General features: G+C 40.5%; 1 protein-coding gene across 1 annotated transcript; it reads left to right on the top strand.

Moving 5' to 3' along the window:
* Window positions 1-16,885: 16,885 nt before the first annotated feature.
* On the top strand, window positions 16,886-19,468 carry six3a (SIX homeobox 3a). The gene is made up of 2 exons (XM_036573417.1): window positions 16,886-17,674; window positions 19,102-19,468. The coding sequence occupies exons 1-2, from the start codon at window positions 16,983-16,985 to the stop codon at window positions 19,292-19,294; spliced, it is 885 nt and encodes a 294-aa protein (XP_036429310.1). The 5' UTR covers window positions 16,886-16,982; the 3' UTR covers window positions 19,295-19,468.
* Window positions 19,469-19,702: the final 234 nt, after the last annotated feature.

Genomic DNA, 19,702 nt, shown 5'->3' with positions numbered 1-19,702 from the left:
GCGGGCGAGCGGGTGTAAGAGCGGGAGGAGGGATAGAGAGAGAGAAAGAAAGAAAGGAGAAACAGAGAGAGAGAGAGAGAGAGAGAGAGAGAGAGAGAGAGGAGAAGGAGAGAGAGGGATGGGTTGGGCCGTTGTCACTTCCACATGATTAAGCAATGAGGCATTTGAGAAGTCTCACAGCAGAAAGTGGTTAAACTAGCTGGGTGATGCCGCCCAGAGTAAAAGGTAAATGTGCTTTACTTGAACCAGGGTGAGAAGTGAGGTGCTGTATACAGGCATTTGTCCCAACCACCTGTTTTCTCTAATGAACTCTGCTCCATAACAAAGAGAGGAGATGTTTAGGTTTCTTGTAACACTTTTACAACGTTTTAAAGTTTAGAAATTGAGGAAAACTTGACTCTGTAACGTCAAATAAACATCAGTGTTAAAGAAAGATAACAACGCCAGGCTGTGTCTTAAACACATAATTGTCAAAGAAGATAATTGTTTTCTAAAATTATCCCAAAAATGGTACTAAACTGTCATTGGGGTAATACCTACAAGGGTATGTACCTTTACTTAGGGAAGAAATTTGTACCATAGCCTGTTATAATTATGTTTTTAAGTTGTATTGACTCCTCATACCTTGCCTTGACTCTGGCCTTTTCATATAATTTTTGTTTCAAAACATTAGGTTATGAAAAGGTACAAATATGCACATTTAACACACACACACACACAAAAAACATATTTAAGGCACATGGTTGGACATTAGGACCAGTCTTGTACCTTTGAGGGTACATTACCATTGTTTGTACCTTGATGAACCTGTACAGTACCTTTTTTGACAGCAGTTTCCCAGACGTGGATTAAGTCTAGTCTTGGACTTAAAAGAATTCCTAATAATGATTCAGCATTAATACTGCAGTTTAGTCCAATATTATGCTTAATTCATTTCTGGGAAACCAGCCCATAGTGTTTAAAATGGTGCTTGTTTGATGTTACAGTCAAGTGTCCCCTGATTTGTTCTCAAACAGGGTTTCAGCTCAACTAAACGTGTTACAAACAAGTGTTTAAAATGAAAATGTTTTAACAGATTTACAGCATAATTAATAAAACTGTGCTGGCTATGGTTTCAGGTAAGTACCCACACAGTGGAAATACCATACCTGTAGTAGTGAATATTATTAATGATTCCATCATGGACCAAATTAGTTTAGAAAGTCTAATAATTTAAAACATGGAGGGCTCTTAAGGGCTCCACCCCAGCTCATATTCATAACACGCAAATGCAGATGACCTGCAGCACTGACATTTAAGTGATTATGTAACCAAATAATCTGATTTAATTCTCAGTATGTTATGAGCACACTCTCAGAAATAAAGGTATGAAACTGTCACTGGGGCAGTACCCCTCTTGTCACTGGGGTGGTACCCTCAAGGGAACATAATTGTACCATAATCCATTAAAATCATATTTTCCAGGTTGTATTGACCCCACACACCCATCTCGTCTCCAGACTTTTAATTTTATTATTCTGTTTTGAAACATTAGGCTATGAAAAGGTACAACTATGTACTTTTTACCTGGTAAAAACTTATTTAAGGATCTTAAAGCCACTGTTGTACCTCTGAGGGTACAGTTACACTGTTTGAGACTTGATGAAAGAAAAATGTACCTGCACAGAACCTTTATTGTTAACAGTGCGTGTGTGTTGAGCCCATTGTCCAATGCCTTTCCTAATGATGCCCTTCTAAAGTTTGCCTAATAGCATGACTTACTTGTTGTACACGTATTGTAGTTAAATTTTTCAGCATGATTTTTTCACCTTTTATTTCTTTCAGTCTGTTCTCCACTTTCACTGGCATTGTTCTTCATTTAAATACTGTTTGTTATTAGTGTTAAAAAGTGAAAAGCAAACAAATTCCTAATAAATAAATAAAACCACACACCTGGTCTTAATCTCTTATGCACGCTTGTATTCACATTGACACTCTCATGTATTAAAAAACCTTTAATTATTCACAAACAAGAATATCATAGCACTAAGAGTGTTTCATTCAAGCAGCTAAGGTAAAACACAACATATGACATTTTACCATGTTCAGTACAGTGCATTTACATTATACAATATTATTTCAACATTTTCATTTTGTAGATGATAAAGTGTGGTCATGCATTGGCATGATTCAGACTGTCATACTAAAAATAAAAAAATCTGTACATGGAGTACAATGACCAGCTAAAATGGTTCTACTTAAATGCATTTGACCTGTGTACGGCTCCTTATGATGGTTTAATGCCTGCAGTTGTAGCCTGGGCAACCCCACTTCAGCCCAGTCCATAAAGACGGCCCACACGCCTGTGATAATCCCCATTTCCAGTAGTTGCTACGGTTACAAATTACCTTTGGTCCTCCTAACCGGTTCCTCTATGACATCCTGCTAATCCTTTTTACCGAATTTGTTTTTCATTTAGGATTAATGCTGCAGATACCGGATTATATGCCACTACATTTTCCTTCTCTACATGTTTGTTCTGAATTATACAGATCACATTCCAACTGCCCCTCTAGTGAGGTAATGTCAACTGTATTTACAGGGAAGGAAAAGAGCATTAAAAAAAATGAAAGAGGTGTGAAACAGTGAAACATTAACACACTTGTTTTTGTAGGTGTCTTGGAGGAGACAGTGCGGTTCTATTTGAGGTAACCTGCCCTGGAGGGTAAAATCCTCCTTTTTGTCCACTCTCTGTACAATTTGTGATTTCTCTTACTCACAGAGTGGTGTATAGAGCTGAGAATGGTCAAAATCATGGTCAAAAGAGTCACTCCTGTCTTGTGTTATTTACTCATATATTAAGTTATTAATTCTCTGAAAATCATCCATAGATCAAGGTTTCAAATGTTATATTTGTGATTTTACTAATGTGACAGACCAATTTGACATTCCCAACAAATCATTCATTCCCAACAAATAAACCAATAGAAATGGTCCAGAATTGCACATTTTTTACTGTCATCCCATATTTAATCCTAAAAATAGTTTGAAAAAGAAAGAAAAAAGTATATATATATATATATATATATATATATATATATATATATATATATATATATATACTTACCCCATGTTACAGCCTGTAGAATTTGTCGAATTTGTGGTTATATATTGTCACGTTTACAGTAAGTAGATGTTAGAAACTAGAAGGAAAACTTATGGCAGTAAATCATTGACTGCAGAACAGTAGCTTATTAATGAGGCGTTTTTACTGACGGATAAACTTTTCTAAGGATTTACAGGCAATAAATTTAGACATTATTTTTATAGATTAGCTGTAAATTTATATTAAGTTTGACATCTCGTTTCTGGACTGGGGAACGTGGAGGAGTTCTGAAATTACATAATGCTAATTGCTAACAAATGAGAATATGCTATTCAATCTGCAACAGCAACAATAGAAAATTTATTCTATTATAGTGTAGACTTACATGTTTGTAGTGATTATAGTAGCAATAAAGCATCAGCTAAAGCTCACTAATAACTAATAACATTATCATTGTTATGTCAAAACGTGTAACTCCATTTTTCAATACTATTTGAATTGCCACTACCTTGTGGTCATTCTCAAAAAATGGACCAATAGAAATGGTCTAGAATTGTAAATGTTTTACTGTCATCCCATATTTTAATCTTAAAAATTGTTTAAAAATAGAAAGAAAAAAAGTATGCATATATACTTACCCAATGGCACAGCCTGTATAATTTATTGAATTTGGTCATAGAGTGTCACGTTTACAGAATGTATATATTAGAAACTAGAAGGAAAACTTTAAGGCAGTGAATCATTGACTTTAGCTTATTAATGGGCCATTTTTCTGGACAGATAAACTTTTCTAAGGATTTACAGACAAGAAGACATTTAGACATTATTTTATGGACCGTCTATAAATTTATGGTCAGTTGGCAACCCTGATGTACATGCTGTGGGGTGGAGGGACAGGGCCAGAGATGGGAAGGGTGGGAATAGACAGCAAATCCACAGCCAAACAACCCACTGAAATGCTAAAGAACAATGACACTCGGAGGCTCCATTCTTCTCTGTGTCCGACTGGTGAGGTCACTGCTACAATGCAAAGATATCATCTGTAGCTCGGACAACAACAGACTTCAGCGGGAAAAGGGCTCACCTCGTGCTCTGCTGACCAGTTCATGTATGTATACGTGTGTATGTATGATGGCGTAGGAGGGTGTTTTGAGAACGAGTGTGTGGGAAAGCTTTGCAGGTGTGAACTGACACCACACTGCACTGTTTGTCAAACAAAAAAAGTCTGCAAATGAAAACTGAAATGCCTTTCAAACTTCAGGCAAAGCAAGTTTGACAGAGCTGGTTTCTGGGCTGGGGAATGTGGAGGAGTTCTGAAATTACATAAAGCTAATTGCTAACAAGTGACAGTATGCTATCCAATCTGCAACAGCAACAGAAAATTTAATCTATTAAAGTGTACACTAACATGTTTGTAGTGATTATAGCAGCAATACAGCATCAGCCAGAGCTCACTAATTACTAATAATATCATCATTGTTGTGTCAAAACATGTAACTCCATTTTTCAACACCACTTGAATCACCAGCTGCCCTTGTGGTCATTCCTGACAAATGAACCAATAGAAATGACCCAGAATTACTTGGCATATAAGTTTATGTATATGTGCATTAAAGCTAAAAATGTTTTTACCCTGTTGGAGAGTCAATAGACAATATGCTATCATTGTTTACCAAAAATAAAATGTCATATTACATTTCATTGCTGTAGGAACAAAACTTCATCTTATTCTTTAATTTTTTAAAATAATTGTAATAATAATTACACTATGTGTAAATATCATGATGAATGGGACAGAAATGCTCCAGAATTACTTGGAAAAAAGTCTTACATTGACTTACATAAAAAGTAAAAATTATTTTGCCTTCTCTTATAAAATTACAATTATGGAGATACAAGATTTTGCTCCGACAGTGATACGCAAAATAAAACGTATACAAGAATATTTTGTGTTTGGTACATTTTGTGGTTAACAAATGATTGACAGATCAAAATATCTTTGCTGTGACATAATATAATGTGGATAACCTTGATATAATCTGTAATCTGGGTTATAAGAGTGACGAGAGAGAGAGAGAGAGAGAGAGAGAGAGAGAGAGAGCATTTTGATAACACTCAGCTTGTTTGTGATGCTCTGTAGTTAAACAGATGTAATGAGGCTAATGGAGGCAATATCAAGCCAGATGGATCCCTACACACACACACACACACACACACAGACATACACACACACACACACACACACACACACACACACACACAAGAACTGTATATAGCCTAGAGTTGTGTTCAGCAATGGGAAGCATTGCTTCTCTCTCTCTCTCTCTCTCTCTCTCTCTCTCTCTCTCTCTCTCTCTCTCTGCTGGCAGCTCAGTCATCCGATTAGTGACAGGCTGACAAACAGTGTTATTGTTCCAACGGGTCAAATACTGCAAATACTGCAAGCTCTCCAGCAATACCCAACCAAGCAGTCAAAGAGAACTCTAATAACTCAGTGTAGCTTAAACAACATGTTTTATTGATAGATGAACAGGACATACATGCAGCAAATGATTATATCAAACATTGAACATATTACTTTGCAAACTGTATCATTTTTTTGGCACAGTGACGTGATTGTGAGTAAAATGATGTTCAGTTGAAAAGTGATACACCGAGTTTACTTAGTTTAATTATGTACATCATCACCACATAAATAAAATACATTACATTAACACAGGTATTGCCAACAGTTGCAGTTCAAATCACTGAAATCACTGTTTTCAATAACATAAAACCAATTTTGCTGCAGGTACATGTATAAAATAATTCTATTGTGATGCTAGAAGTATAGTTTCTGATCATTTCAGATGTGTCCAGAATGATGAACGGAGCCGCTGATTCCATAATAACAGTATAATAACATTCCATAACTGTAAATCTTGATTTAATGTTTGACTTCACAATAAATATCTTGGTTGCCTAAAAATATTGAGTCGTCACAATTTGAACTAAACTTCAAATAATACATTAACAAAATGTAAAACACAGATTATTGTTCTGTTATCTTACTATTAGAAGCTCAATGGACTAAAAAAACACCAGGTTACTCACTTTTTATGTTGAAACATCCAATCATTTTACAGTGAAAGCTGTGTAACATTGAGAATAAGGTTAACATTCAGAATGCTTTGTATTTGAGCAGTAATCTTGAGGCATAAAATATATCAAGAAATGCTTCAGCCAGTATATCTTATGATATATTCTGATATATTCTGTCTTATTTCAGTCTTATTCTTGAACAAAATAGCAGCAATTATGAAAATGAAATTATTCCAAACTTTTAAATGGTGGTGTATATTTTATTTATGTGGAAATTATACAATTAAATGTTGTGCATCACTTCATTCAGTGCCAATTTTCAGTTGTACTTAGATATTTGCAAAGCACACAAATTCCATGTGTTACATATAGATCTGTGCTTTACTATCGGTAGGTCAATCTAACAAAGAATGATGAGACTCTTCTCGCCATATGAAAGCAGATCCCTTGAAAATATAGACAGGATACATATTCTGAGTTATGAGTCCAAAAATAGCCAAAGCAAAAAGGAATTGACTGGAGTTCGAGGACAGGCCTCGCACGCTTTCACAAAGAAAGAGCAGACCCAAACTTCGCAGCCTATGACGTCGTGATATTATTTGGCGTTCCTGTTTGGGCCAAAGTCATAAACCTAGAAAAATAAACAGGGTTGCGAGCTGGTTCGCGCTCAATACATCCTCTTTTAGGAAGGAAGGGGATTTAAAGGGAGAGAGCAAACAAAGGTATCAACAGCCTCCTTAACCTCGCCATGAACCTTAAACCTACAGGACACCGTGAGAGGACAAGCTCCCAATAACTTCCCATTACCTATGTTTGACTTGGAGCCACAAATACACCCTGTAAAAGCAATGATAACCAAATGCAGTGAGATGTGGTAAAACAGACTGGAGATCATTCATATCAGACTGCAGTGTTGAATTCACAAGGACAGTATTCATTTCTTTCCAGTTGGACTTTATATGAACATTGTGCAGTGAATTCATTGGATTTAGATGGGAATAAAATATGTTACACCAACACAATTGTCAAGATTGTTCAGTTTGGTTACCTTTGACCTTAATTGTGTTGAAGATATAATATTTTATTTATGTGGAAATGACACACATTTGAATAAAGCACATCACTTTTCTCTGTGCAGGTGTCAGTTCAGTACTGTAGGTGTTAATTCATCACTGGAGACTACTGTACATCATCATTCACATTTTTTCCATTTAAAAATTGGATGATTGTCGATTTTGTCTGAATTTGTCCACTGGAACAGACTAAAAATCATATTACGCTGATTTATAATTGCTTTGGGTTATGAAAAAAGCAGAACAGGGGTGAACTTTATGTGCTAGTTTTGCAGTAAGCAGTATTGCTGGCTTGTGTAATTTTGAACATCCACCGATCCGTCCAGGCGCATTACAGGTCATAAATCAATGATGAAGTCTACTTGGAGAGAAAACGGAGAGAAAGATTAGATGAAGAGCAGAGATAGTGAAACACGGGTAGGGAGGGGGGGTGGGAGATGGGGGATGGGAAATGAGGGGGGCACAGGTTACAGCTGCCAGTCATGAATCTTTCATTTAGTGATGGAGGACCAGGCTCACTCACTCACACATAAACATTTGTGAGACGTTTTGACATCTGCTCGAGTGCTTGCTCATAATCTGGTTAACTGTGGATATATGAAACATGCATGAGCTTTAATTTGGGAAAGCAAATGGTGGAGCCATTGAAAGTGATTTGGAGATCTAATGAGTGTTGCGGTGGTCCTTCTTATACAATATTTGATAACAGCTCTTATTGAGTGAGATGGATCAGGAGGGGTCAAGTCCAGTCAGAGTAGTGATTGTCAGAGGAACCTGGCTTTACTGAGCAAACAAATAAACAAATAAATAAATAAATAAGTAATTTATGTAAATAGGCATATGGGTAGATAAATAAATAAAGAGAAAATGATATAAAAAGTAATGAAAAGTATTTGGTAAATTAATAAAATATTGAATATTTTTAATGAAACACGATTATTTTTACACGACCTCAAATCATCAAGTTACTATTGATTATTTTTATTTTGTTTTAATTGTTTTTCAGGCCATGGTGACTTTGGCGATCATAAAATGAGAATTTTATATACGATGACGTCATTTTATCATTCTCCGTTTTTCCTCTATAGACATTTTCAATATGCATTCTTTCTTTATTATGCTCTTTTATGTTCTCATGACTTTTCAGAGAACGTCTTCTTTTCTTAATCAGCGATTTTAATTCTACTTGTTAGTAAAATATGTAAATAAATATCAGATACAGAATACAGAAGAGTGAATCCTTTCTGTTCGCGGTCAGTTGCAGAAAATTGTAGAAAAATGCGGTCAGTCTTGCGGCTTTCGTGAGCCAGAGAGCAAAACTTTGGAGAAACAGCCTTTGTTATCTGCTTCTTGTCTCTAATCCACCGTCCAAAAAATAAATAAATAAAAAGAGAAGTTTGAGCTTAAATGACATTTTACATTTGACACTATTGGAGTTTTGCTATTTTAAAGTTTTGAAATTTTCAGCTGCATAAATAAACTAGTTCAATACAAACTTAGTAAACAGTTTAGTTTAAAAATGGAGTACCAGACAGAACAGAGCAGTCATATCTAATAAAAAAGTCTGTCTGAAAATATTCTCCGCTTTTCTTTTACTTTTTTTAAACATTCTTTTCATGACTTCAAGTCAGCTACTCGGTGAACAAATAAGTGGTAATGTTGGGAATTGCTAAGAATTACTGAGACAAAGTGACTTTAAAATCAGTAATCGCCGAGCAGAAAGTTATGTCCAGTGAATTGACCTTTCTGCTGACGAGTCCAGGTTCACAGACTCCATAAATATGGCTTTACACCGCGCCTCACTATAATTAACTGTGGACTATCCGAGCGGGACACAAATCAGACTGTTAAATTGCTCTTCTATTGAAATCTAAGGTCAAAATCAGGTGGCTTGAATTATATTCCATTTCCCTGAGTTTAGTCTCCAGCCGAGCTGTGCGGCAGGTCTAGCGGTCCTCGCTCTGCTCTGTTATTCCCTCCAGCACCTGCATGCAGCTCTTGTACCTGTCAGCGCGCTGCAGCGCACTGAGCTCCTGCAGCTCTCCAGACACTCGGTATTGATCCCTCTGGTCGAGCTCTGCCTCGGACAGAGATCCTATTCGACAGAAGTTGCTCACCCGGACATAACAAGTTCAGCGGACGCTGCCTTTCGAATCCTTTATTGTGTAAGCTGTAACAATAGGGAATAACTTAGACGGAGTGATGGATCATTTGAATGGTGCTTCGACTGGAAACCGTTCATAAGCTTGAGCAGTAAGTTATATTTTGGTTTTATATGATAGAGGTTTACACGTGACCACCTGGTAAAACTGATAGGTCTGATGGGCTTAACATAAAGCCTTCCCTACGGTTTCAATGTCAATCATGCATTTACAGAAAATATCAGCTGCATGGAAGTGAGAAGTGCCGTGGATGTTTACTTTGTGTGCAGGATTTTGAATCCCATTCTATTGAGCACCTGCACCAAATGAAGCAATACAAACCTAATAATAATAATAATAATAATTATTATTATAATTATTATTATTATTATTATTATTATTATTATAAGTTAACACAATCTTGAGCCCTCATCTTGAAGTCTTTTTTAAGTGTGAATACTGCAAAAAGCTTGCCATTCAAGGCCTACTGACATTAAGCCTTTCCTATTGATTCAATATCAGTCATTTATTTTTATTCCAACACACACACATATACATCCATGTATATATATATATATATATATATATATATATATATATATATATATATATATATATATATATATATATATGGCATCTGTTTATGCAAATAAATGTCTAGATAAACATCTAGACATATAGATATATAGTCATCATAGACATACAGACATCTATACTCTTCCTTTGAACTAGTTAATCATTCATTTATTTTAATAAAAAGTGAGCGTGACTTTTAAAATCACTCATTTCGTGTGAAACAGCCTAACTCTAAATGTTTGGAGTTACAGATTTCTGCCATTTCCAGCCCCATATCCCCATCTTTTGTTCAGCTACTTGTTGTGTGTCTGTTAAAACAAAGAAACACTGACTCTAAAATCTGGACTCATTTTAAAGCCCCCTCAGCCCATCCAGTCTCCTTAAGAGAGCAAGACCAAGCGCTGTAATCCCGTGTCGGACTGGAGCAATAATCACTGTCATACTCCATAACTGACTGTTCGTGTGGAGATACAGTGGCAGGGCCCGTCCGATTTTAATGTGCTGCTCCTGCGCAATTTTTCGGTCACTTGACTCCTTGTTAACTGAAGGGCGAGAGAGAAGGCTAATGTCACGCGGTGCAGCGCAGACAGAGCATCCACAGCACTGCTGCTGAATGCAAACAGAGACAGTTATTCAGAGCAAAATGAAGGTAGGACTTTGGAAAGGTGCTAACAGACATAATGCGGCACTGAGGGGTCCTAATATATAAGTTTATCATCTATTCAGGCCACTCTGTGTCCCCCATTACTCAGCTCTATAAGGAGCGTAATATGGAAACAGTGGCTCGGAAAAAGTCCCACACATCAGGCCTCCTACACCAACTGATATCAACTGATGTCGGAAATATTCCACTTCCATTCGCCGAGAGCAGAACACGTGAGCGCCAGCAAAAATAAACTAATTAGGCTGAAAACAGGCAGCTGCCTACGGGACAAGCTTTTGGTTCCCAAAACAGTCCCAGTCTCTTACATTAAACCGCTACAGTTTTAATATTTAAGAGTCGAAAATGTTCATTATTTTAGAGACGTGGTCAAAAGTTTTGGTCCCTGCAACTGCCAGAAGTCTTAGATAAAAAGCTCGATGTGGCAGGTGGACCTAAAAAAACGAGATTGGTTTGATAACAGCTTCAGTGTCCATAACATGCTGTATAACATGCTTAATGAAGTTTGACAGATGGCTGGGAACGTAAGACAGTGAATACATGAGGAAATCAGAACTGTACTAACAACATAGCATCACTCACATAGAGAAATATAAACTATAAAATTATTATAATTATATTATTATTATTATTATTATTATTATTATTATTAGTCAATTGAGCTACTAAAATCTTAATTACTCATTTTTTACCTTGAATAGCTGAGTAGCGAGTCTACAAACCCAGGCACTTCTTTACCATTAATACGGGATTAATTTGCTTTATAATATTTTCGTCTTACGGACTGATGAGCCCCGTGTCAGGTGTCTCTTTGCCCGTTTAGAGTGTCATGTGTTAGGCTGGAGGCCATGAGCAGCGCATCCACTCCATTATTTCTGCTCTACGCGCGCGACCCAAACACCTGGAAGAGTGATCATCACCACCTCCAGCGGCTGGCCACTGCTGCCTGCCCTGCAACTCCACTCAGCTCTCAGCTTTACTCACCACACTGTGAAAGTCTGCACTGATTAGTAATTGCTCATTAGAAACTGAGATTAAAAAATATATTTTTTTAAATCCAGTTTATCAGCAGGCCAGAATTTCTCTAGCTTCCTGATAGAGGAACATGTTTAAAGAATACAATAACTAGCGGGTGGAATTGGAGACGACTAAATTGGGGAGAATTATACAATAACATACACTTCTGTATGACGTCAGGGCTCACAAACACAACTAAAGCTCCCTGTTATCACTGAAAAAGTGCTGCTTTGAATCAAATGTGTTTATCGTGTATAAAATACTGCACGATTCTTACAAAAGTAAATACAATGAACCAGACTAACTGTGTTGGTGTCATATATTTCATTCATGTGCAAACAATGTACACATTTGAATCCTAGTAAATTCAAAGCAACACGTTTTCAGTGCATTGCATTATGTAATTTAATATAAACGTAAATAAATAAGTGTTTTTCAGCTTAACGCACAACTATCCTCAAACTAAAATAAAAATAAAAAAATAAAAATACAAATTAATAAACACGTAAACGACCTTCTTCCACTTTGTTATAACAGTGTAAAATAATTCAGAAGACTGCCGCGTGCTAACAAATTCATACAACTGTTCTCGCGACAGCGAAAGTGCTATTCACTCTATTCATGTCAGTAAAGAAGAAAAAAAACACTAGAAAAAAAAACTTTTTTGTGCTCCTGTTTTCACACATTTTGAGTTAAAAGTAACACGTGTGTTGTCACAACGCGCCTGTGTTTTAAGAGTGTGCGAAAGTAAATAAGAAGTCTATACTAAATAAATAAATAAACAAATAAATTTTACATAAAATGCACTGTGTTAAATTAACGCCTGTATGCAAGTTGAGCTGGACACCAGTGAAAGAGTGAATGGACACCAGTGAAAGAGTGAATTCAGCTCTGGGGAATTTGCTGTTTATGGACTGAGAAATAAGCTACTTTAATGCTGGGTGGCATCTCGTCGCTAGAGGAAGTGAATAATTCCGCACGAACACTTTACCTCCTCTGCAAGGTGCGAATCAGTACAACAACACTACAGAAGTGCGCTCCCTGCTGACACGCCGAGTTACCCGGACTGCAGTGGTTTAAACGCAGAGATTCCTAATTGATTTTTAAGATGGGGGGTTGGGGGTGAATTATAAATGCTAAAGCATCGAGGACAGATTTGTTTTCAGGTAAATCAGAGAGCCGGCTTTGGGACTCCTTCTGGGGTAGAGCACCACACCCAGTTTAATTAGCAAAGCGATAAAAGTCCGTACAGTAGCTAAACATGTGGCTGACCTGTCACATAATCTGGAGGCGCGTCATCCGCGCGTGCTCGCCCATCTGTTTTTATTCATTTAGAGCTCAGGGAGTAAAAAACACTACCACCACACATACGCACACACACACACACTGACACACACACACACACACACACACACACACACACACACATACATATACACACACACACACGGGTCTTGTCTAAGTAAAGGCCTGAGACGTCGGAAGAGAGAGAGAGAGAGAGAGAGAGAGAGAGAGAGAGAGAGAGAGAGAGAGAGAGAGGGCCTGCAGTTCCGGCGCCCGCATCCATTCAGCAGAAGCTCCACCAGCGCCTTCATTAGGAGGAGCGAGTTGACACAAGGTAAAGACGAGGCGGAGGCGCCGTTGTGTGGGCGCGCGGAGAGCCCTCATTAAATGTCGCTAACGGGCCGTGCACATGCCCTGATTGGACAGCTCCCGCGGGATGCCCACTTAATGAGACCACACAAAAAAAGAGAGACAAAACCTTCAGGGTCCAATACGGTGCGCTTTAACAAAATGGCTAAAACGTTTGTCATCGACTAGAGCGGAAGTTCGGAAACGGGCCGAGAGCGATAAGGCACGTGAAACCCTTATATTACAGCAGACAAATTAGGAAGGCAGCAGATAATTGATCACGTGACTTTTATTGTTAGTCTTACCGAGAGTGGAATATGCACATCTACAAAGCAATGTTTTGAGTTTGCTTCAGTATAGCAAACCTGAATGCCTGAATTATTAAAATAATCAATTGCGGAGAGTGATGCCAGTGAGGTATAAACATTGGTGATGAGGGCGCTCTGAGGAAAGGGGGGTCAAAATAAAGGCTTCTTAATTCTAATTAGGATGTAATTGAGATCCACTTTTTGCGCGCGCCTCAGTTACATTTTATGAAAGGAATTTTGCCTACTCGCTTCAATCGGCGCAGGTGCCTCGGCAGAGGGTCAAAACATGCTACAACTGCGCAAATTTACGCTCGTGCAAGAATTCAAGACCAAAGGAAGCGAGGCTGCGAGCAGAGAGAAAGGGGCATTTGCGCCCCATCCCGACCACCCCACCGAGCTGCAGGCTGGATGGGGGAGATTTATGGAGAGGAGAGTAGAGGACAACCCCAGCAACACGCGCCGTCTGCGGCACCCAGCTCGGGTTTGCTTTAAGCTCCGACAGACTTCACTGACCAATTCCTCATAAACGGACACTATTCTCATCGATCATATGCAAATTCTGTATGTCAGCAACTTACAGGCTGCGAAGGTGGTGTCCACTCTCGGGTGCGCGAACTGCGTCCACTACGGGTCCGTTTAGAGAAACTTGCCGTGCAGTAAACAAAAACTGTAGTGAGCAAACAGCACAAGACGCTTAGCTGGAAGAAAAGACAAAAAGTACAAAAGGGGGGGACGAGAAAGAGAAAGAGAGGAGGATAAAAAGATAGCGAAGAAGAAAAGAAGAGAGGAAACGAAAATATGCAGAAGGTTAAATAAGTTTTACAGACCACGTGCGGCTCAGTTGGAGAGATGAGGAAATAAAGCTCTTCCCAGCGCCGGATGGAAGTGATGGTGGTCCCACTGCCCACTGCGCCGTTCCCGCCCCAATCAGACAAAATCAAATGGCCTATAACAACAAAACAAAACCAAAAAGTTTTAAAAATAGAGATTTCCATTCTTCCAAGCCTGCTCCACGCGCCGAAGAGCAATCGCAAAGCCCGCAGCGCGTGAAGCCGCGCGCTGGCCGCAGCTTTAAACGTGATGATAAAAGACTAAGCGAGTTTTGAATAGAGGGCTAAGCGAGATGTAGCCAACTTTCCTTACCTTTTTTTTCCAGCCAGCCCGGCTCGCCCGTCTCACACCGTGACGACACACGTGTTCAAGAAGCTCAGCGAGAAGCGCAGAGAGAAGCGCGCGTGAGAGTAAGTTTTGAGCGCGCTGGTTCACTCCACCCCAAAAAAAAAATCCATGGCCAGGTTGAGCTTAAGGGATACATCTAGAGTAAATCGCGCTTGTATTGTGATGTGAGGCGGTGTGGGATTAAATAAACAGAGAGGGAGCTAATGGCTGGGCCGTATTGAGGGAGCTCGTCCCCCGCTGCTTATCGCAAAGACGGGAGAGGGGGAAGCTCGGGGATAAACAGACAATTAGCCCAGGTGAATAAACCCGTTTGGGAGGAGGAGGGGGGGAGTGTTAATTACACGCTCAACGTAAACAAAAGGCCATGTTAAATAAAGTGATTTAGCAGGGGCTTCTGCGCGCAGTCTCACTTCTTGGCGATTTCCGTGGGCAGCTTTCCAAATCATGTAAAAAAAAGTAAGGCAAAAAGCCCAAGTGGACGCGTGAGGTGGTCATGTTCAGCACCTGCAAGAGCGATGCAAAAGCAGTGAGGTATTAACGCAGGAGCGCATGCATACATGTATACATTAATACATGGTCAGTGGTCGGCGGTCAGCATTTCAATATCACGGCAACCCAGGCTTTTCCAAAGAGTGGCACTTGGAATTGCTTCACTGGAAGTTTCGTTCTGAAGGGGGAAAGCGAGCAGGGTTGGTGCAGGAGAGGACAAGCTGAGCCTTCACATCACATCTGTGGGAACCTAGCAAAGAACAAAACCTGATAAGAGCGGAGATCAAGTTGTCAGACTGCAAATGTCGTTAAAGCACATACACGTACGCGTTTGGTTCTCTAATCCCGTCGCTGTGAGCTCCCACCAAAACAGGATGTCGTGGAATGCAAAATTGAAAACGAAAAAGAAAAGGCGTTTTGAATTCCTGAATGAGTCTTAGCAAAAGACAGCTTAAGGTAATTATGTCAGCTTTAGCGCGGCAGATAAGCCGAAGTCTAAGATTCTGCGTCTCACCTCGCCTAATGCACACACTCCCACAATGCGACTATTGTTCATAATCGAGTGAACGCGTAAAAATCTTAACGCCGGCTAAATAGAATGCAGTGGAGAGGCCAGTGCAAGCCCTGAAAACCATACCAGCACCCAAGCCTCGTGACAGGTAGGGATGTGGTCCCAAGCATGCACCCCGCTTCCAAAAGAGTACAGCGCAGGAACAATTATGAACACTGAAACAAAGTTACAGTTACAGAACGCCTCAATTGCATCGCGTTTAATGAGGCAGGTGCCCTTATTGGCCTTTAAAACGCTTCTGTCCACACGCATGTTGGACCAGGGTTTAGTGTTTGGCCTCTGAGTTAAAGCACATCAGCGGAGGGATGCTGAGCCAGCAACAGCAGCAGCAGCAGCAGCAGCAGCAGCAGTCCACGCTGGATGTGCGCGGATGACAGCCAAAGCCTTGTCAGGAAAAATGTCAAAATCTACTTTTTTGTGGACTTCACAGAGAAAGGAATCACCACGTTTAGCCTAAAGAAAAATGCACAGGAAAAAAAAAGAAAACACAGCGTAGCTCGTTAGAAAGCGCTAGACACACTCCTACTGAGGAATGTATACATAGATATATGTATATATGCTCGTCTATGGAGAGTGTGAACCGCGTTGCAGACTCCGATTCAAGCCCTTCATTTAAATGTGGATTCCGTCTCCATGGCTGTCACCCCGAGCCCCCACCCCTGCCTTCTCTTTACTACATATCTTCTTTAGCTTTAACGAGTCTCGTTAAGATCGCAATAATATTCCACCCACTAATTGCTCATTCCATTCAACAAATAGGCGAGCCTTGGCTTCGGCTTCGCGCGAGTCCGCGGAGGGAGGGTATAGCAGCGAGAGAGGGAGGGAGGGAGGGAGGGTAGGAGGGTAGGAGGGAGGATGGTGGTGAGATTGCAGTTCCTGATAACCCCCCGTGCGTGCAGCAGAAGTGGTGAAAGCCTCTACGTACTGGCTAATGATTGGCACGCTTGACAGTGATTGGCAGGGCTGCCATGACAACCCTACAACGACACCAAGGAGACCAATAGAAAAGCGAAACAAAATATTTCAATGCTACACTCACGGCGGATTTTAGGGGGAGATATTATGAGGCTTGGTGTCATTAGGCGATAGCTATTGAATCATTCAATCTGCACTTCGGCGTTCCTCTTTTTTTTTCTTCGATAATTTTCTTTCTCTCTCAGGTCATTTCCATGGTTTTCAGATCGCCTTTAGAGCTTTATCCCTCCCATTTCTTCCTGCCAAACTTCGCTGATCGCCCCCTGCTCCTGGCGAACAGCGCGCCCAGCGCCAGGTCTCCCGAAGACTTGTCCATGTTTCAGCTACCGACCCTCAACTTCTCCGCGGAGCAGGTGGCGAGCGTCTGCGAGACGCTGGAGGAGACCGGCGACATCGAGCGGCTCGGGCGCTTCCTGTGGTCGCTGCCCGTTGCGCCGGGCGCGTGCGAGGCCATCAACAAGCACGAGTCCATCCTGCGCGCGCGGGCCGTGGTCGCCTTCCACACGGGCAACTTCCGCGACCTCTACCACATCCTGGAGAACCACAAGTTCACCAAGGAGTCGCACGGCAAGCTGCAGGCGATGTGGCTCGAGGCGCACTACCAGGAGGCCGAGAAGCTGCGCGGGCGCCCGCTCGGGCCGGTCGACAAGTACCGCGTGCGGAAGAAGTTCCCGCTCCCTCGGACCATCTGGGACGGCGAGCAGAAGACGCACTGTTTCAAGGAGCGGACGCGCAGCCTCTTGCGGGAGTGGTACCTACAGGACCCGTACCCAAACCCGAGCAAGAAAAGGGAACTGGCGCAAGCCACTGGACTCACTCCTACACAAGTGGGGAATTGGTTTAAAAACCGGAGGCAAAGAGACAGAGCGGCGGCAGCGAAAAACAGGTGAGCCCTTCAGAGCTTTGGGGGCTTTTTTGGGGGGGAGTGGGGGGAGCTGAGAGATTAAAGGAAGACAAGCTGGAATTCCCAAATGGCCCAAGAGCGGTGTAAAAAATACAGACGCTAGAAACTGGTCAAAATCGAACAGGCTGGACTGTTTTACGTTGAGAAAGGTGTTCAAAAAGAAAAGCTAAAGCGGGGTCAGCTCGGCGACGTTTTGGGTTTGTTTGTTTGCTTGTTTTCCGTCGATTATTATATCTAAAAAGTGACAGATACTAAAAGAAAGGGATTCTATAATTGTTTTAAATAAGCAGCTGTTCATTTCCCAATCATTCAGTCTCGGTCTGTAACATTTTAACAGCCCAAACGGCGAAAGTCTGATCCTGTTTACGTGCAGCTGATACACTACAAACGTTATACAAGTAAAATTAAAATTAAGCACATCAATTGACAACAATTATTCTATGTGTCACCATGTTTGTAGCTTTAAATTAACGTGGTCCAAAAAAATTCTACAAAGCATTAAGACCTTGTTGTAGCAATACGAGCTAGCATTCATATTCATACCAACTACTTTTAGGCTTTACATATTATTAGACATTTCATGTGCTAAAACAGGCTACACCGTCAAATGCTGCACAGTAGCACATTTCACTCCATCCATAAAACTAGTACTATGTAATAATGTGTTATTCAGTGGAGAAAAGTTCAGCTTCTCATGCTTCAGCTTCTCATGCATGCTTCATTTTTTCCCTTGCAAAGGCAGTAACTGCATTTGTGGCTTCTAACAATTCTTCAGTCTTGTGGCATCCAGTTGATTCCAGCTCACTCTTGCTCAAAGTGTGTGCAGTGTATTTTTCATGTGATAAAATAATGAGTAAGCAGTGAGAAGAGAAAAGTAGCTCTCCTTGCTTAAGAGGCATTAGCTGTTTTGCTAACAGAGCGAATCAACAAAGCGCTTAAATCAAAGTGACAAAAGTGAATCTTTTCAGTTTACATTGGAGTCCGTGTCGTTTACGTGAGTAGAGATCGTGGTATTGTAAAAAAATAACAACAATAACAACAACAAAAATAGCCATTGGGTGACGTCATTTCAGGCTACAAACAGCTTAAACAGTTTGGTATTTTTTTGTTTACAAAGGTTGACAGAGGAACTCTCGTAGCGATATGCTAACGGTTTGCTATCAGAACATGTTGGTGATGGACAAATAAGTGTTTTATGTCATTTCTGGTCAACTGGGGCTAAACGCAGTCGGGCTACCGAGCACGGTTTATCTGGTAGGCCCGTTTCAAACACGAGCGTTTTGGGCGTCCACGCCACTGTAATGTCAAACTGGAGTCAACTTCGCGACCAGTGCATTAAAACTATATGCAGCTGTAATAATTCCAGTGATTCTCATTCTCTAACTTTTTTTGTTTTTATCGTCCTCCAGGCTCCAGCACCAAGCAATAGGGCAGAACGGCATGCGCTCTCTGTCGGAGGCCGGCTGCACCCCCCACAGCTCGGCAGAGTCTCCATCCACCGCGGCCAGTCCCACCACCAGCGTGTCCAGCATGACGGAGCGCGTGGACACGGCCACGTCCATTCTCTCAGTAACGTCGAGTGACTCCGAGTGCGACGTATGATACGCAGAGAGAGAGAAAGAGAGATATTTTGCAGGGAATACGGACCTGAACAAACATTTAAAAATATCGGGGAAGATAAAAAAGGACCAACTGATAATTATTGAGAAAAAAAAAAGAAAAGAAAAAAAAGAAAAGCACGTCTTTTTTTTTCAAGCGCTTTCAATGGACCCCACGCCTTTCCCTACCCCCACCACATGCATGATATATCAATAGCTTTTTTATTTCTAATTTTTTTTATACGAAGGAAAATGCCCTTCTCTCGATGTTTTTGCCAGGACCACCGAGAAGAGGGAATTACCAGAATCCGGTGTCCATCGCCTCTTTTTGTTTGATTTTATTTGTTTTGTTTTCTATTTTTATTTGTATTTTTTTCGTCCGAGTGATGACGCGCAGCCAGGATGCAATCCT

The sequence above is a fragment of the Colossoma macropomum genome, unplaced genomic scaffold, assembly GCF_904425465.1.
Source record: "Colossoma macropomum unplaced genomic scaffold, Colossoma_macropomum, whole genome shotgun sequence".
NCBI lineage: Eukaryota > Metazoa > Chordata > Actinopteri > Characiformes > Serrasalmidae > Colossoma > Colossoma macropomum.
This window is presented reverse-complemented; position numbering and strand designations above follow the sequence as displayed.

Excerpts from the sequence above, each read along its gene's own strand:
- six3a (XM_036573417.1), top strand. The coding sequence starts at position 16,983 with ATGGTTTTCAGATCGCCTTTAGAGCTTTATCCCTCCCATTTCTTCCTG. Across the intron at positions 17,675-19,101 it reads GCGGCGGCAGCGAAAAACAG|GCTCCAGCACCAAGCAATAG; the intron begins GTGAGCCCTTCA and ends ATCGTCCTCCAG.